Source organism: Canis lupus, chromosome 4 (genome assembly GCF_003254725.2).
Source record: "Canis lupus dingo isolate Sandy chromosome 4, ASM325472v2, whole genome shotgun sequence".
Lineage (NCBI taxonomy): Eukaryota > Metazoa > Chordata > Mammalia > Carnivora > Canidae > Canis > Canis lupus.
In genome coordinates this window covers 24,872,828-24,892,073 of record NC_064246.1, presented here as the reverse complement: position 1 = coordinate 24,892,073, position 19,246 = coordinate 24,872,828, and the positions used below count along the sequence as shown (strand labels likewise).

At 43.9% G+C, this 19,246-nt stretch overlaps 1 protein-coding gene across 4 annotated transcripts in view; it reads right to left on the bottom strand.

Moving 5' to 3' along the window:
• The window catches only part of VCL (vinculin), a 118,941-nt gene that overhangs the window by 5,756 nt on the left and 93,939 nt on the right, over positions 1-19,246 (bottom strand). For 2 of the 4 annotated variants that reach the window (XM_035715309.2, XM_025434866.3), the window contains exons 12-19: positions 17,435-17,634; positions 16,155-16,283; positions 11,025-11,174; positions 8,560-8,668; positions 7,139-7,441; positions 5,759-5,883; positions 4,288-4,473; positions 1,212-1,415 (exon numbers count right to left, since the gene is read on the bottom strand). In XM_035715309.2, coding sequence (XP_035571202.1) covers positions 1,212-1,415; positions 4,288-4,473; positions 5,759-5,883; positions 7,139-7,441; positions 8,560-8,668; positions 11,025-11,174; positions 16,155-16,283; positions 17,435-17,634 — 1,406 coding nt within the window. The remainder of the gene's footprint in view (positions 1-1,211; positions 1,416-4,287; positions 4,474-5,758; positions 5,884-7,138; positions 7,442-8,559; positions 8,669-11,024; positions 11,175-16,154; positions 16,284-17,434; positions 17,635-19,246) is intronic. The other 2 variants (XM_035715310.2, XM_025434867.3) reach the window with 1 other exon arrangement.

Sequence of the window (19,246 nt, the reverse complement as noted above, 5' to 3'; positions counted from 1 at the left end):
TCCAACTACTAGCGGTTTATCTTCAATTCGGCATCTGGATTCATTAAAACCCTCGTGGGTCATAATCAAGAAATGTACACGAAATTTACTTTATGCCCTCAAAAGAAGCAGCTTTTTGGCTGCTAACAACCAAAAATAACCACTGCAATGTTCAAAACGACCTAAAAGGTCAGGCCCTACTCATTTTTCCCCTCATGCATTTCAATTTCTAGACCAGGCGTGAAGCATACACAAACCATGCCACTGCAGGGCACTCTGGGAGACACCCCCACAGGCATCAGGAAGTGGCTGATCACTGTGCAGGGAGGCGTGTATCATCGCAGGCAGTAACTGGGGCCAGAGAGAACAGAGGTACGGGAAGAAGTCACGAGAACAGGGGCAGGTTAGACAAGGCCGTCTCTTCCAGTGTAGACCTGGGATCATTGCAGGGTTTCACGAACTTGATTAGAAGACAGTGTAGTGCCAGGGTTAGTTATTACCCATCACTCTCCAAACCCTTTCTTCTTGCAACATGCTACCTTCAAAAGGAAAAAAGTGATCACCCTCTTCCTCCACTCCCCAAACTAGCGTGGGTTCAGTCCCAAGGCCGAAGCTCTGTGGCTGCCTGTCCTGCAGCCCTGAGTGCTCCCTGTCCCCCACCCCCCACCCCTCCCATCGAAACACCCAAGCAGTCAGTGAAGCCCCTTCCCTGTGGGTTCCTATTAAGGCCAGCATCTGCCAGGCAGCCAAGTGCAGGGCAGCAAGCAGTCCGCCCCAGAGACCCCGCTGTATAAGCTGCTTCTCACCCTGACCAGCTCTGCTTGAGCCATCAGTGACAGGTCAGCAGAGGAGGGGGTGGCAGGCAAAGCTCAATGGTCAGGCCAGGTGACCTCTTAACGGTCTACAATGGTCCCCGACCTGCATGTCATTGAGAGACATATCCATGGCCTCCCAAGGGGGCTTAAGATTCCAATTGTGGCCCCGAGGTCAATAAGAAAAGGAATCCTTTCAGAAAGTGACCCCATCTCTAGCCCCAAACATAATGCAATCCAATCACTCTGGCATTAGCAGACCTATCAAACTTGTGAAGCCAGTCCTAACAACAAGGTGCAGACAGAGGCCCGCCCGCCCAGACTCACAGGACTCGCACAGACCATGAGTGATGCAATGTGTCAAGGCTGCACATGGCCGGATGCATATGGAGCAGCCCCCACCGGGGTGCTAATCAGTACCTTACTAGACCACTTGGTAGCTTCCCGATGCAATGACTGAGCCGCGGCCAGAATGGGCTGGTTGACCGGCTGATTGGATGGCATTAACAGCAGCTCAGGTTCGAAATCGTCTTCCATGTCAGGGGGGACAGGGAACCCGACAGCATCGGCCGCATCTGCCTCAGCTACAACGCCTATACCCACCTCAGCGGCTCGGTTACCCGGCTTGGTCGATGGCAGGAAGGATGAGAAACAGGGACAGTGTTAGTAAGAGCAGTAGGACTGGGGAAGCTGAGCATCAGCTGGTTTAGTAACCAAAGCTTGCCTAGGATGGGAAGGAGAATGGCCTCTCTCCAGAAGCCAGATGAACCAAGCCCCACAGAAGGGGAATTCTCAGCCTCCAGCACCAGCCCGAGCCCTCTCCGTTCTCAGTGAGTGAAAGAAAGGCTCACTCCCGTGGCAAAAGGTTTCCAGAGAAAAAATTTAAACCAAGAAAGCAAGCGGCATTCCTTTTTTATAACTTACCACCAGAGTTAAACTTGCCAAGGATAATTTTCATGTCACGACATTTCAGAGGAGCCAAACAACCAAACAATAGTGGCTGATTACCTTTAAAAGGAATCCAGGGGGGGAAAAGCAAATGCAGCCACACAACTTGCTTTGAACAGAACAAAGTGATCATCCCTTGCTGGCTCCCTTGGGCACTGTTCTCTATCTTCCTGGACACAGGAAGTGACTTGGGTCAGCACTGCAGTTGCCAAGCCACAGATCATTATTTCCTTCAGGAGTTAAAGAGTCTCAGAATTTAAAATGATACATCAGAGGCAACGGATGGCAAACCAGGAAAGAGCCAAAGAAAACAAACACAATGGTTGCGTGAAGAGGACCTATCAGATACCCCACAATCAGCCAGCTGAAAGGAGCCTCCAGAATAAGCCACATCCAGCTTCCCATCTTAGGGAAAGCCCACACTGCAGACCAGCTCTCTCTATCCCCTCAAGGTCTTCAGAGACAACACTTCCACGACCTCACACCACATCCACTGCTAGGGTTGACTCAGAAAGCTGTTCCTTGGGTACAACCTCAATCTCTCCTGTTGCTCACTAGCATTCTCACTCCAACCTCAGTTTACACACTTCACAGATAACACATGAGTGTGGCAACTGACCAAGGCTGAGTTGAAAGGAGCCCAAATTAGTGCCCATGAGAGAACAGGACCCATGAGCGGGCAAGAATGCATTTAATACCAGGGATGGGGATTCTGGAAGGCCAGGGCAAGAGGCAGTGTGATGGGATGCTGAAATAGACGGAGGGGAAAGAAAATTAAAGAAACTGCCTCAATGAAGCCAAACCATGCATATGAAAAATGGTGAAAACAGTTTCTTCTTAAAAAAAAAAAAAAAAGAAGAAGAAGAAGAAAAGAAAAAGAAAAAAGATTTATTTTAAAGTAATCTCTATAGCTAATGTAGGGCATAAACTCATGACCCTGAGATCAGTGGTCACATGCTCTACCAACTGAGCCGGCTAGGTGCCCCTGAACACAGGTTCTTTATATCAAACACATCTAACCAAGAGGAAGAAAGAGTTTACTTGAAGTTTATTCGAGGCTGCTGTCACTCCTAAAATTCTTATCCTGCACAGGAAACCTGTCTCCAAAAGGCGATGACAAAGTTCCAGAATTCAGGGCAAACAAGGGGTTCAGGTACATTCTAAACCCTTTCCCTAAACTCTGTCTCAACCAGGACTCATCCTCATTCCTTAGAGGAGAGGGCAGCTCGCTGCTGCTGGAGTTCAGAGTCTCACCGTGTACAAAGTCAGAATGACAGATACACAAACGCACATGGTTCAAGGAGCTCCTGACTTCACACAGCTCAAAGTCGCCAATCCCCCAATGCTCCAAACCTCCCGAGACAGTCGGGCCTCAAGACTTCTGGCTACAAACAGCAGAGTGGGGTAAATATGTAGGCTGATGCCATGTGCCCTGTAAGTTTATTTATAATTCACAGATATTTTGTGTCCAGCTACATGGTATATCTGGGTTTATTATAATGAAATTTAAATTTCCTTTAAAATCTTTGAGTAAACCCAACCTCTGCTGTCACCTCCACTCCACTTTCCACATGCACTGCTAATGGTCCTGGAGGTGTGCATACCCCAGGTAGAAAGATATGATTGCAAATAATTCCACGATCAGACCCAACACCAGCAAGGTCACAGTTCATTCCTTCTTAGAACCTGGGCTCACAGCTAACAGCACAGAAAAATACGGAGTTAAAAAACCAAGGTCAATTTCCCAGCCTGGAAAAACCCAAGATCAGCTGCCTGCAAAAGGTCCCTGGGGAACTGCATTTAATACAAGAGCCTGAGACGGCTGAGGGCGTGAAAAGGCAAATAAATGGTGGGAATGAAGATCTAGAAGGAAGCGTCATATGACAAACAGTTTAGAACTGAGGTAGAACTACATCTCACTGTCAGGCTAGCAATAATATTTAGCTCTTATCTAGAAAAACTACCATGCACTCTTCATCATTTAGGGGGATAGAGGCAAAAGTTATTCATGGGGCATGACTGCTGCTGCAGCAGCATCCACATTTTCACCAACCACGTTAATATTGACACTTTGAGATTTGTGGAGCTAGAGTTAGCCTGCAGCGGGCTGGAATTGAGGGGTAAGATGATTCTGAGAAAAAGAATAAAGCATGTGGCTTCTAAGACATCCATCAACCTGCTTTTATGAAAAATAGAAGGAAAACACAAACACTTCATCTAACTCGAGCAGAGCCCCCAGAAGACTACTTCACGATTGGAGCGCTGATAACTAGCAAGAGAGCATCTAAACACATTCAGCAATCCCAAGAAAGAAAAGCAATTTTTAAAAGACCCCAAGTGTCCAGGGTCACAGGAGCAGACACTTGCATGGACAGAGGAAAGGAACCCCCTCTCAAATATCTTACTAAACCATAAGTAAAAGGGCGATCATGTTATTGGCAACAGCAGGAACCAAGGCAGAGAGAGGGTAACCTTCCAATCAGACTCTTCTTCCTGGGCTGTGAGCTCTTCTTCATCCTATTCCAACAAGAAAAGCCTCCTTACTTACCTTGCTGGACCATTTGCGAGCCTCATCATGGAGCTGCCTGGCAGCCATCATCATTGGCTGGTTAATCACCTCCCCGGCTTTCTGCTCAGGGAACTCTTCATCCTTCTCCTCTGGTGGTGGGGGCCTGGGCGGAGGGACCTCACCCTCAGGCAGAGGTGGTTTGGGAGGAGCAAGCTCATCTGCCAGCTAAGGAAGAATTACTGGGTTGTAAGTAAAACCCTAGGAACTACTCCCTTCTAGAATTCTTTCCTTTTCCTCTAAAAAGCATCCCCAGAAAAGCCACCCACACTCATTCCATATAAGACCACCCACACTGAGCACAGGGACCACCTGCTTCAATCTCAACAGATGCATACTTTCTTCCTTGCTTCTCCATAAAAAGCCAAGAGCTACAGTTTTGGATGCATCCCAGGGAGGCACACATAGCACCACTTCTCTGGGACTGAAGATTCCTAGAGAAGATCTAATTTGTGGTCCTGATTGTTGAAGCCAGTTGCATAGGCAAGTTAACTTCTCTCCTGGGCCTGAGCTTTCCCGTCTGGCAACGAGGGGCAGCTAGACCAAATGATCTCTAAAATCCTGAGTCTAAGTGTCATGAATCTGCTGATCACATACAAAGCCAGGTCTCAGAATAGCCCCCACCCTGGCCCTCACCATGCACCAACAGCCCTGCTCCAGAGACTCAAACGAAGCTGAAGCATCGGAGGCTATGGAAGCACCGTGCCTTCCATTTTCCATCGGGCAAAATGACCCAATTCTGTCCCCAACCAACCTAGAAACTCACATCTTTTACTGACATGAAACATGGGAAAGTAAATCAAATGGCTGCCTTGATGAACTATTCCCAAAGTCCAGCTATTTCCAGTAGTGTTAGAATAATCACTATTTCCTATCCTAAGATTTGTATCTATAAGATATTGCCCAACTAAGACTCCTCTTCAACCACTGACCTATGGAAGAATAATTTATGGCACTCTGGGGATGCATCAAAAGACTTTAAATTATAGTTGGGGAAAAATAAGCTTTAAAAAAAACCAAAGACTATACTACTTTTATTACTAAAAAAAAGTCAAGGAAAGGAAAGAAGGTACACACGTCTAGCTACCTCAGTTTCACCACTGTCAGCTGGGAACACAAAATATCTCCACACCACCAAGATGATTTCCCCACTCTTCATTAACTCATCCAGGACCTCAGCACTCATCACACGCACATTTGCCAAAGCCAGCTGTTCCACGCTAGTGGGTCCCCAGCACAGTCAGCCAACCCACATCCCATGCATAAAAACAGGGCACAGGGGGTGAGGTGCTCTACTGATTTGGTAATGAAAAACAACTTGTGTGCCTAAGCTTCAAGTAAAAGCTAAACAAAGACACCTAGTAAATGAGGCTGCAGAGCACAGCTTACCTCCCTCTTGCTACAGTCCCAACACCCTCTGCTCAGTTCTCCCCATCATCCTGAATTTACTTACACGGAGCTGTTCAAGATCTGGAGGAGGAGGCGGGAAGTCAGGCTCCTGAGGTTGGAAGGCTTCTCTGACCTTGGCCACAGCTCCCAGGATCCGATATCCTGAGTCCAGGAAGCTCTTTTGCAGGCCTAAACATAAGACGCCCTCACTTTCAGCTGGGCAGGTCAGTGCCCTGGAGCACTGTCTGTCCAGCAGAAGAACTAGTTTCTATTAACAAAAGCTGGATGTGAAGCTGCCAGGAAGCATCACAGGCAGTGATTGAAGGGGAAGGGACGTCAGGGCAAGGCAGATGCCATAAGGCCTACAAAGAGCCAGAAGTGTCACAAACCAGCTAGTCCTTGTGCTGCAGGGTGCCTTCTGGCCTGTACAATTAACAAGTACTCAAGACGTTCCTGGGTGTGATCACTTTGGGCTCAGGTGGTGCTCACCACTTCTCCTATAATGATGAAGCAGTCAAGAGATAAGGCTGCCAAGTCAGAATAGGAGAGATGCTGGTTTCAGATGGGGCATACGGTCCCTGGAGGACGTCTCACCTTTCTCCCTACTACTTTGCTCAACCTGGCATTAAGTGTATTAACCCCTATGTTGATCAAATGCTGCTATGGTGTTCAGTCACCTGGGATTCAGGAATTCTACTCGAACTACTAGAAACTCCAATTAGGAAACGGAGTGTGTTCTTAGTGACAGTGGGCTGAAGGCGTGGGTAGGGATGAATAGGGCCACCCTTCCTTCCCACTCCCTTACGCTGCCTGGGTTACTCGGAGACAAGGCTAGACACGCTGGATGCTCAGAACACGGAGGAATTCAGATGTTTCTGACCAAAGAAGCAGTAACATCTTTAGTAATACTGGAAATGTGCTCAGAATTCAGCTAAAGAAAAATCTAGATTCCTTGGTGTGGGATCGGGATATTTACCAAGGAGATCTACAGGTCAACTTAAGCCCTCCAGATTTGGCAGAAACAGAAAATGTCTTACAGAGAAAAGACAGTTTAAGAAAAGCAGAAGAGAAGTTAATGCCAGTTACATAAGCTAAATGGTTGATAAAATGGTTTTCTTGCATCTTTTGAGCAATTTCCAAAACAATGACTAAACAGAGCCAGGAGCTATCTAGTCAGACAACATTAAGAAAGCACAGAGAAAAAAAAGCTGGCCCAGAGAAACTAACTCACAATAAAACCTGCCAATATTGGAGAAAATATTCAGTGTGATATTTTGGGGGGACATCAAAAGAGTGATCTAGCAATCTCAAACTACGGATCTGTAGGTTTTGCTCTCAGATACTGGACACGGTGGTTGTGGGGTGGGTGCACACCGTCTCAGCACCCTGTCAGCTTCCTGAGTTAACCTCTCGAGGGAGGTGAACCGCACCATGCATTGCTTACCAGGGTCGGAAATGTTTCCAGCCACAGCCTTTGCATCCATCACCATTGGGGAGATGGTTTTGCTCAATTCATCGGAGGCAGCTTTCACAGCCTCACGGAACTTAGGATCCTCAGAGTTCTCCACCTCCCTCTTAGCCACCAGCAGGATACGGTTGGCCCGGCGAGCGATGCTCGTCGCCCCGGCGACCAACATCTGTGGCTGAATGTTGGCCATGGCTACTTTACACTTGTCCAGGTCTTTTTTAATTGCTTCTTCGGAAGCATCCAACAGAGATTTGGTATCAATAGCTTCGTCCACCAGCCCTGTCAGGAGAACAGAAATGGAATTTCGTTTCTACTTTAGAAGAACAGCGGCTCAAAAACCCTGTTGTCCACTCGAGTCTCACGTGAAAATGTCACACCCAGAATTCTCTCCTTCAGCTCTGAGTCCTTCCTAAACAAGCAAAAGCTTCCAGATGATTACCTTAGTTCAAAAAAAGAGTGAAGATGTAGTCCAGGAGGCTGTACAGATTCACAACACTCATACCAACCGTGGTCACTGGCCTTCCCGAGTCGACCACAGGTCACCAGAAGCGCAGCAACATCAGGAGGATGGCGACTCAGGCCTCTGCGGCATCTCCACATTCTGCTAATAACATTTTCTCCCTTCCCTCCTCACTCACAGCCATCTGTTGCGTGCTGGCAGCTTGTAGTGCCCAAGACGAGCCACGCTGAGGATTCTAATAACCCCGGGCGGCTGTTTCTTGTTTCTGTTACCTCTCCTCCGACACCTCAGGAGCTCCACTTTCATCTCTGGCTGCCGTGGCTCCCGTCACCACAGGTTCAGCCGGGGAAGCCGGAGAGCCCGCATCCCTCCCTTCTGCCCTCCTCTCCTAGGCCTCCCTCCACAGACCGTGAAGAAGATTCGGAGGTGCCGCTTCAGTTGCATGGACACGCGTTTGCTGGCGGTTGGCTTCTCCTCTTTTTTAAAAAAACTACGTAGTTGATAAGTTGGAGGAAACTCTGAGACAAGGTGTATTAAATGGTAGCTATTGTGGTTCCTTGAAATGTGAACCCACTGAAAATGACAGGGCCGCTCACTGTGTCCGCGAACACCGCCTCCCAGCCTCTGAAACCAAACTCTGGTTCAGACGGAGCAAAGGCACTATTCAGAGAGGAGATAGCAGCCCTAACAATACACATCACACAGGGAGGGCAGCATTAAAATAAGAGGGACTCAAAGAGCCTCTCTTCATACAAGTTGCAAGGCTTGAATGAGAAGCTGCCGCTGCTCTGCGGCCTTAACCAGGGCCAAGTACACTGTCGGGCACGTGACCATCCCTTCCTCCAATTACAGCCCAGTCACATAACCGGTCCTGCTTGAGTTTCTGCGAACGCACTCCTCAAGGGCTCCACGGTAAGAGCTTGGCGCACAACCCTACCTGTCATTTTTTCAACATTATCGATCCACTGGTTCTTCATGGTCTCAAAGTGTTCGTAAGCAGCTTGATTTCCAGGATTCCTAAGTAAAATGCGAGCAGCTGAGACCACCTGTGGATGACAAAACAACCTGTAAGCCCCAGGGCGCCCTCGCACTGGGACACAAACCTTCAGCAAAGCTTTCCCCTCTCTCCACCTACAGATGGCACTAGAAAGCCAAAAATGGGCAAGCCTTTCAGGCCGAATGCAGGAACACTTGGGTCTCTGCAACCGCTCACCCGAGCAAAAGGTTTTACAGTCACAGGCTGATTCTGAGAAGGTACCAGAATGACAAAGTGGCGTTCACTTGATACTTCAGAACATATACAAAGTGACTTATGTTGCTGGGTCATAGGGCAGATCTATTTTTAACTCTTTGAGGAATCTCCACACATGGCTGCACCAGTTCACATTCCCACCAACAGTGCAGGAGGGTTCCCCTTTCTCCACATCCTCTCCAACATTTGTGGATACAGATGCAGTGAAACACCAGGACACCTGCACCCCGATGTTTATAGCAGCAATGGCCACAATAGCCAAACTGTGGAAGGAGCCTTGGTGTCCATCGAAAGATGATGGATAAAGAAGATGTGGTTTATGTATACAATGGAATATTACTCAGCCATTAGAAACGACAAATACCCACCATTTGCTTGGACGTGGATGGAACTGGAGGGTATTATGCTGAGTGAAATAAGTCAATCGGAGAAGGACAAACATTATATGGTCTCATTCATTTGGGGAATATAAAAAATAGTGAAAGGGCATAGAAGGGAAGGGAGAAGAAATGGGTGGAAATATCAGAAAGGGAGACAGAACATGAGAGACTCCTAACTCTGGGAAATGAACTAGGGGTGATGGAAGGGGAGGTGGGTGGGGGGTGGGGGTGACTGGGTGATGGGCACTGAGGGGGGCACTTGATGGGATGAGCACTGGGTGTTATTCTATATGTTGGCAAATTGAACACCAATAAAAATAAATTTATTTAAAAAATAAATAAATTTGTAAAGTTCAAAAAAAAGTGACTTATGTTTAGACACTTGATGTTTAAAATAAATAAGATAAAAGAAATAAATAAACACTTGATGTAGATTTTTCCATCTTAAAAAGCACCACCAAGAGAGACACAGCAAATTACTTAAAACTGCTATTTACAGATTTAAAAAAAAAAAAAAAAAAGGAACTGGCTACAGTTCACAAAGTACTTCCACATGCATTATCTTACTGCATCCATTATCTCACAACACCCCTTAGGAAACAGGATGGGTAGGTAATTCCTCCAACTTACAGATGCAAAAACCAAGACCTAGAAAATGTAAGCGACTTGCTCAAGAGCTCCTGGCAAACCAGTTAGAGGAGCTGGGGAAGGAACTAACACTGCCCGAATATTTGGTAAGTTACAGGCTACACACATATCCTCTTAATCCTCCAAAATATCCATTAGGAAGGAATTCCCTCCATTTTACAGATGATTAAACTCAGAGTCACAGAGGATGCAAGTCTAGATCTGTCTCCAAAATCCTTACTCTTTCCATAGTTGGTATTTTTAATTTTCTGTTTCTCTTTTTTAGGAATCTCAGTTTTATACCGAAATGCCTATGTTCTATGTTCTATGTTTTACGGAAATTTTTAAAGAAAGTTACACATGTTCATATTTTATGGAAATATTTTTTAAAAGTTGGACATGTGTGATTTTTCAAGAGAATCTAATTTGTTAACATGCCACATGGGCAAAAAAACAAACAATAAAGAGGTGTGGGTTTTTTCCATCCCTTCCTGCAAGTTCCCACCAAAGCCAGTATCACAGATGTGTAAAGCTCCTGATATACTAAAGGCACACAATACGTATCTGCCGAATAAATCAAATTTTTTAAATGAATTCTCTATAATTTGATTAGAAAAAAAAGTGCAAACATCACACTAAAAGATGTTGGACTGGTATTTTTAAGAATACTTATTACATATTAGAACTTCAATTCCCACCCAATTTGTTTTCTTTTGCTCCCACTCTACCAGTATACTATTCACAGCATACTGGCTATAATGTGGTTATATAATGAAGTAGAAAAAAAGAAAACAAGTTATGAACACAACCGGATTTTTTAAAAATATCCTCAAAGAGATGTGGGGAAGGCAGACGCTCTGCAATCAAAATAGACTTAACCTCTCAAGATTATCCAAATATTTCCCAAATTATGGGTGTGTGTGAGCAAGGGTTGCTTTACTACTTTTTTCTACTCTCAAAAGTAATCTATGATCATTGTAGAAAGCTAAAACAATACAAAAATGATTTTGACACTGTGAGTTTGTTTCTTTCATGACAATGTAGAGTAAGTGTTCAAAAATGTATAGAAACTATTCTATAATTGACCTTTACTGCACACTATACGGTGAGTACTGAAACAACGAAAAGTGAACAAAATTCAACCTGGGGTGTGAGTTCTCGGGCCGTCTTTACTGATGCCTGAATGCCTTCTACGGTGGATTTATTAGCAGTTCCAACAGCAGCCGCCTTCTCCGCTGTGGCACCAAGCCTTCCTGAATGGTGCTCAAAGTTAGCTGCCCTCTCATCAAATACCTTGAGGAAAAAACAAAGAAATTAGGAAAATTTATGTCAGTAAAAGAAGTCAAGAAGCCAAAGAAAAAAACTCTCTTTAAGTAGAGGCAGTAACCACTCAAGCAACAACTTCACAGATGACAACAATCTGGTGATTGCCAGGTCTTGACCTTGCTCTGTGTCCTCAGAGGTTTGGCCATAAGCATCACGAGTGCATGCGCACAGCCTACCCAACTTTGGTTTTGGTTTTTGTTTTTTTTTTCCTACCCAACTTCGAATTTCAGTTCAACCAATGCTTACCAAGTGCAGACAGGATACAGAGCACCGTGTAGTCTGCAATAAGGAGTCCACAGACTTCAAAATTCCCTGTTCCCAAAAGTCTTATCCTGTAGTTTCAGGAAGACAGACAAACCCACCCAGGCTCCAGTGTAGTTGGCTGGGGACATTAAAGGCCAAGAACATCCTCGTCCTAACCTGAACTCCAGCCGCCTCAAGGCAGCATCCCTCTCATATCCATTACCATTAATGTTGTAAAAACTCTGCTCCTGACCTCCAAGGGAAAAATGATAGCTGGTGCTCACACTCAGGCCTGAGACTAGGGCAAGGAAGGCTGATTTTTATTACCCTGAATACAAAACCACCTACTGAATTGTTCATTCACCTCTCAAATTAAAAAAAAAAAAAAAAACAAAAAAAAAACAGTTAACTTATCCTTTGATGTGGATATTAATGCAAGGCTGAGTATGATGAAGGGGACTATTTAACTCAGATAAAATGACAAAAGCTCTTCTGTCGCTTGTTAGGGTAACAGTGCTTGAAAACACAAGGCATACCAGTGCCCGGTCAGGTTTACACTCTACACAGAGCATGTCAGAAACTGCCGACAGGATCCATCCTCTTCTATGCTTTCCCCCAGGGATCTACCTGCCCCACTGGGGCAGTTCTGACTCTTAGCAGACCATCTCTAAGCTCTAAAGGTCTCCTGGTTCAGCAGCAGGTTCCAATCGAATCGCCAGGGTGCTGGGTTGACCCACTCAAGTCTCTTGCCCACACTGGCCTCTTGTTTGGGTTCAGCCACCTGGGTTCTTGCCATTTAATGCTCAGAAGCTCTGTCTGAACCTCTGATCTCCTAGCCTCAGTCCTTGTTTCTTATCTTGGCTGGTCTCCCACCCCTGGATCTACAAGGCTTTCGTTTACCCTACTTAATCATCCCAATTCCAGCCCTGTCTGCTGCATCCTCTGATTTAACTGGCTGTTTGGCCTGCTTTTCTTATCACTCAGTCAAAATGTACTGAGCACCTACTATGTGCCAGAACACTGGAATAGGTGCTGAAGACACAAAAAATGAATAAGGCACAATTTCTGCAACTCAGGAGCTCACATCCTTGAGATGTAAAAAAAGGCCCATAAACAGATACTTATATTAGAGTGTATGATGTACAATCATAAACCTAAGCGCTGACATCATGGGAGCAAAAGGGAGCTTAAAGCTATCCAGGAAGTAAAGGATAAAAGGATAAAGGATAAATAGGAATTAGCCCAAAAAGAAGGGAAAGGTAATTAGAAACAAAAAGAACAGAGACAAGGAAGAGAGAAAGGACAGAGTCTGTAGGAAACTATAAGCAGTTAAGGGCTACTGGGGCATGAACTGAAAAGCAGACGCTTGTGGGAAACAGGCATAAAGAGAGTACTAGGAGCAGATCCTGGCACTCTGGCTTTATCCTATGCGAGAGGGAAGGCCTGCCAAAGGGCTAAGTAGTGAAATAGGGTCAAATCTGTATTTTTATTTTATTGGTGGCTTAGTGACAGATTCAAAGAAGACCAGTCACAGCTGTGCAGTCATTTAGGCAACAGGGGACAAGGATCAGAACCAGAGCTGTAGCAACATGAATGGAAAATGTAAAGGATTCAAGGAATATTTGTGAGATCAAATTAGCTTGCCTTAGATATTTATTGGTGTGGGAAGAGTCAATGGCGACTCACACATTTCCGAGAGAGGAGAGAGGGGGACAGTGGACAACACATGCTGACATACCAAGGAACCAGCAGAGACTCTTTCTACTAGTCTAAGACTCAGAGAACTCTGGAATGAAAAGAATAGCAAATCACCCTAGTTGAAGGGGACCATGAGCTGAACTGTGCCATGACCTAGGCTAAAGAAGGAAAACGGGTGTCATCAGCAAAAAGGAATAACACAAACCTCCACCCACCACTTCTACCTGGTCTTAGGTGCCTGACCCAACAGCCCCTTCTTCTTTGCTGCCAATACTTGCTTTCCTAGATTCCTCTACAGCTGGAGCAGCCATATGACCGAGTTCTAGCCAATGAAACATAAGCAAAAGTCTCCTGGAGGATTTCTGGGAAAGGCTTTAATTCCATTCATTCAGCACCAACAATGTGCCAGGCATTGTTTTAGGAACTGGGAATATTCATTCCTGCTTTGTCAGAAGATTCACTGACCATAGAGTTGAGGATCCATTTCTGGATTCTCTATTCTGTTTCATTGATCTATGTGTCTGTTTTGGGGTTGGTTGGTTTGTTTTTTAAGATTGTTTTTATTTATTCATGAGAGACACAGAGAGAGAAGCAAAGACATAGGCAGAGGGAGAAGCAGACTTCCTGTGGGGAGCCCGATGCAGGACTCGATCCCAGGACCCAGGGTCATGCCCTGGGCCAAAGGCAGATGCCCAACCACTGAGCCCCCCAGGTGTCCCTATGTGTCTGTTTTTGAGCCAAGAAGTCCAACGGTGGATGAATGGATAAAGAAGATAGATATAAATAGATATAGATATAGATATAAATATAGATATAGATATAGATATAGATATAGATATAGATATAGATATAGATAGATATAGATAGATATATACTACACAAGATGGAATATTACTCAGCCATCACAAAGGATGAAATCTTACCATTTACATCATGACATGGATGGAACTGAAGGGTATTATGTTGAGTGAAATAAGTCATTCAGAGAAAGAGAATTATGACATAGTTTCACTCATATGAGGAATATAAGAAACAGTGCAAAAGATCATAAGGGAAGAGAGGAAAAATGGAATGGGAAGAAATCAGAGAGGGAGACAAATCATGCGAGTCTCAACTATGGGAAAGAGGGTTGCTAGAGGGGAGGAAGACGGGGAAATGGGGTACCTGGGTGACGGGCATTAAGGAGGGCATATGATGTGAGGAGCCCTGGATCTTACATGCAACTAGTGAATTACTCAACTCTACATCTAAAACTAATGATGTTCTATATGTTGGCTAATTGAATTTAAATTTTAAAAAATTAAATTTAAAAAAAAGAACTGAGAATAAAGGGAGGTCTGAGTGGCTCAGTCAGTCAAGTATCTTCCTTCAGCTCAAGTCATGATCCCAGGATCAAGCCCCAAGTCAGACTCCCTGCTCAGCGGGGAACCTGCTTCTCCCTCTACTTCTCCCTCTACTTCTCCCTCTCCCTCTGCCCCTCTCCTTGCTCATGCTCATGCTCTCCTTCTCTTGCTCTCTCTTTCGCTCACTCTCAAATAAATAAAATCTTATAAAGATTTTTTTTAATTTTTATTTATTTATGATAGTCACAGAGAGAGAGAGAGAGAGAGAGAGAGAGGCAGAGACATAGGCAGAGGGAGAAGCAGGCTCCATGCACCGGCAGCCCGACGTGGGATTCGATCCCGGGTCTCCAGGATCGCGCCCTGGGCCAAAGGCAGGCGCCAAACCACTGCGCCACCCAGGGATCCCTAAAATCTTATAAAGATTTTAAATAAAATATTTAAAGAAAAAAAACTGGGAATAAAGTATGACAAAACAAAGTCCTTGCCTGCATGGCCTCTCAGGCTACTGTGAGGGATACAGACAAACAAAAAGTGAAGTAAACATGTCAAATGTTGAAAAATGCTGAGGAGAAAAGTAGGATATGGAGATTAAGAAATCCCCAGGGCTGGGGCTGGGGTTGCTATCTTAGGCAGTGACCCAAAAGTGGCATTTCAGTAGGAGATGAAGAAAGGGAATGAATAATACAAATAATTATCTATGGGAGGAACAGAGAGAACAAGTACAACAGCCCCAAGGTGAGAACACAGTAGACATAAACATGGCAGCCCGGGAAACAACACCAGGAGGTCAATGTAGACAGAGGAGCATGAGGGGTGAGGTCAGAGAAGTAGGCGGGAACCAGCGACCGTGGTGCCCCGGAAGCTTCGAGAACAACTCACACCAGCTCATCAGAGCCAAACATGCCCATCTCTTCCTTCCCAACTCTGCTTTCAGTGACTCCACAAACAGTCATGATGGGAATATTTACATCATGGAAATAAACAAGCTTTACAAATTAGGGTGTTCTGGTCTTTAGACTTTCCTGGAGTGCTGTCCTGCCAGCACATCACTGGCCTTACTGTTATTTTAAGGACGCTGGCTTCACTCTGGAAGAGGAAGGAGTCATCGGAAGAGGCTGAATATCTGAATGACATCAAATCATTTAAAAGGCTTGCCTTGAATTCTGTGTTGAGAATAAAATGTCCTAATAAAAGGGACAGTTATGACTGGAGGGCCCTACCCCTTGTTTCTTATTGCTCTGAACATGATGCATAGAGTTATAGCAGCCATCTCACACCATTAGGAAAAGACCAAGAAAATCACAGGTATGCCAGATCTCATGATGACAAACTGCTGAACCTGTCAAGGATCACCTATCTCCATGTTTCTTGTCACACAATAAAAAGAAAACCCATTTGTTTTTGTCTCTGATAGTCAGGTCTTCTGCAGCTTACAACTGAAGACATGTTCTAAAGACATTCCTAACTGATACACCTGATGACTAAGGAGGATGTGGCAAGGCCTTCCCTCTTCTGCCCTCCCACACTTCATCCACAATTTCCCAACCACTGCCCCTGATGCACACGGAAATCACATTTTGCCTTTACAAATATACAAATATATACGAGTGTGTGTGTGTTTACAGCTGGCCAAGAGAAGAAATGGAAGACCTCAGATACCCACTTCCTCCCTACTGGGAGCATCAGGAGGTGCAGTGGCCGCCACTGCCAACAGCTTGATGGGAGTTGTGGTATCGCTGAAAACATCTGACACCTCCTGAGTCATCGCCTCCTGCATCCGGGCTTTCAGATCCTTAAAAACATTGTTTACAAATAAAAATTACCAAAAATGTCCAAAAAGCACATCTGCCAATGTCCTCACTTCAGTGACACATTCATTCATTCATTCATTCATTCATTCAATCTTTCACTCAGTAAGTATTTACTATCAACTATGTACAAAGTACTGCGCCAGCACGGAACAGGTGTAAGATATGAATCCTATCCTCTAAGAGATCAGTGTCTGGTAGAAAGAGTAAGACAGGACCCACATTTCCCTGGAGACTGCTCCACCCAAACAAGAAATCTTACTTCTTTTCTTGGTGGCCTCTAAGAAATCATACTGAGATTCATGGGGAGGAACCCACAGAAGACCCTGAAATGAAATGAAGTTCCTCACCACTCCCAATGCTGGAGGAGCCTGATAATGACCACAGAAGCTATAAGGATGGTTGGGTGGACACAGTCCCAAATTTCTAAGCATTTTCTCACATTACAAGTAAATAACTTAATGATGGAAATTTCTTTTGGATACATGTTTTTTCAGTTAAGTTTCTGGAATAACTTGATAACCAGTGTATGTACCCATTTCTTAACACGAGTCTAAAGACGGTTCTTAGAAGTCATGAAAAGGCTCCTTTTTGTAGTTATCACACTTAGTCTGACCTAAGTGTTCTGGATTTATACAAAGAAGTCTCAGTCTCTCCCACTGTTTCTCAAGATGAGTAGCTCATGATACCTGAGATGATTTTCAGTGTTAGATTGGTGTTCTTATTTTAATAATTCCGTGTTTTCTTTTAAAGAATATTAGGAAAAATATAACTAGCTCATCAAGCTCATGACTTCAGGTTTATTATAAATTTTTCTTTTAAATAAATCCACCTAAGATTAAAAACGGAGTCCATTTTAAGAAAAATATGGACCAAATAAAGAAGTACAGGTGACAGCAGGGCAAATATCCCGAAAGAGCTCCCACTTGACTGAAACTCAGAAAGAAACTTCAGCCGCTGTCAAACACAAGGGAGCTTTTTCCTAATAAGCTCTGGACTTCCTTATATCCTCCTCGATCCACTCTTCACTTTTGCCAGACTCAAGAAATTATGTATTTTAAAAATCTCTCTGCCTCCCTAGTTTGTCAATAATGGTAAGCACACAGATGTAATGATATATGCTTCCAAGTTTTACCTTTAAGGAGTCTTGGAGCTGAGAGGCAAGTGCTCTCGCCTGAGGACTCTCTCCTTCCCCTCTGGCAGCAAGGTCAGCCAGCTGGGCTGTCAGCTGGTCCACCCGGTCACACTTGGCAAGAAGATCTTGGCGATATGGCCCCATCATGACATTAGCCAGACGATGCCCTTCGGCCACAAGCCCCCGGATGGCAGCCTGACCTGGATCCAGAGGAAAGCACTGTAATTCACGTAGACCCAAAGAAGGCAAGTGTGGTAAACTGCTGTATTGTTGGGGTTTTGTTGTTGTTGTTGTTTAATTAGTAACATTTTGTGGGGTTTTTGCCCCTCATAATAGAAAACTGTAGGAAATTCAGAAAAGTATAAATAAGTATAGATAATTCACCATAATCCTCAGAAATTGATACAGTTGAACATTTCCTTCTGGTCTTTTTAAAAACTATTCTACTAAAATGTATTAATTTTAATTCCAGTATAGGCCACATACAGTGTCGTATTAGTTTCAGGTGTACAATATAGTGATTTGACAATTCTGTACATTACTTAGTGCTCATCACTATAAGCATACTCTTAATCCCCTTCACCTACTTCACTCATTCCCCTACCTACATCCTCTCTGGTAACCATCAATTTATTCTCTATAGTTAAGTCTGGTTTTATTAGTTTATTTCAATTTTTAGTTCATTTGTTTTGTTTCTTAAAATCTACAGATGAGTGAAATCATGAGAGAAATGATTTGTCTTTCTCTGACATATTTCACTTAGCATTATACCGTCTAGATCCATCCTTGTTATTGTAAATTTTCTAGTTTATTTGATGCATTGCATGTTCCTATACAAATATACATTTCTCTTTTACAAAATTGAGATCATACTTTACATTAATTTTTCTTGCTTCTTTTATTTAATGGGAGCATTTTTCCACATCACTGAATATCTTTAAAAATCATGATCTAAGGGCAGCCCGGAAGGCTCAGCGGTTTGGCACCTGCCTTCAGTCCAGGGCCTGATTCTAGAGACCCGGGATCGAGTCCCGCATCTGGCTCCCTGCATGGAGCCTGCTTCTCCCTCTGCCTGTGTCTCTGCCCCACCCCCTCTGTCCTCTCATGAATAAATAAATAAATATCTTTTAAAAAAAAATCATGACCTAAAAAAAATCTATATAATATTTTATATTACTTATAATTATTGATCACATACATATTAAACATTTATATTTATATACATTCTTGTGTGTAATTCCTTAGAAACATGTCTAATTACTTTTTATAATGAATTCCTCTACGTCAAATTGCTAAGTCAATGAGTATGAACTTTTTTAAAGCTCTTAACATGTAATACTAAATTGCTGTTCAGAACGTTTATACCAATTTATTCCTCCCCCAGTAAATTATGCATCTGTCTGATTCCCCAACACCAGGAATCACCAACTTAAAAATTTATCTTTTTATCCAACAAATACAGTTAATGAAGTAAACAGATCTTTCAGCTTCAGATGGCTTGCTATCATAAAATGACCTAAATTCTTATAGATTCATCCCTAAAATCTCCCCAAAATCAAAATTCTCAGTTATCAATTCCACTGGTGACTATGTGATGCAAGAGCCCTTACAAATGAAAATAACCTTGGTACCTAAGTGCCTCTTACTTATTTTCAAAAATTACATTTAACTGGGTACTTTCCAATGACTGTAATAGAAATATAATAGAATAGAAGTATACACAGTTATATACTGAAAATAATTAGTTCAAAATTTCAATTCCAATCTAAGGACCTTTCTATTTGCCCATAGCAAGATCATTTATTTGCTAAT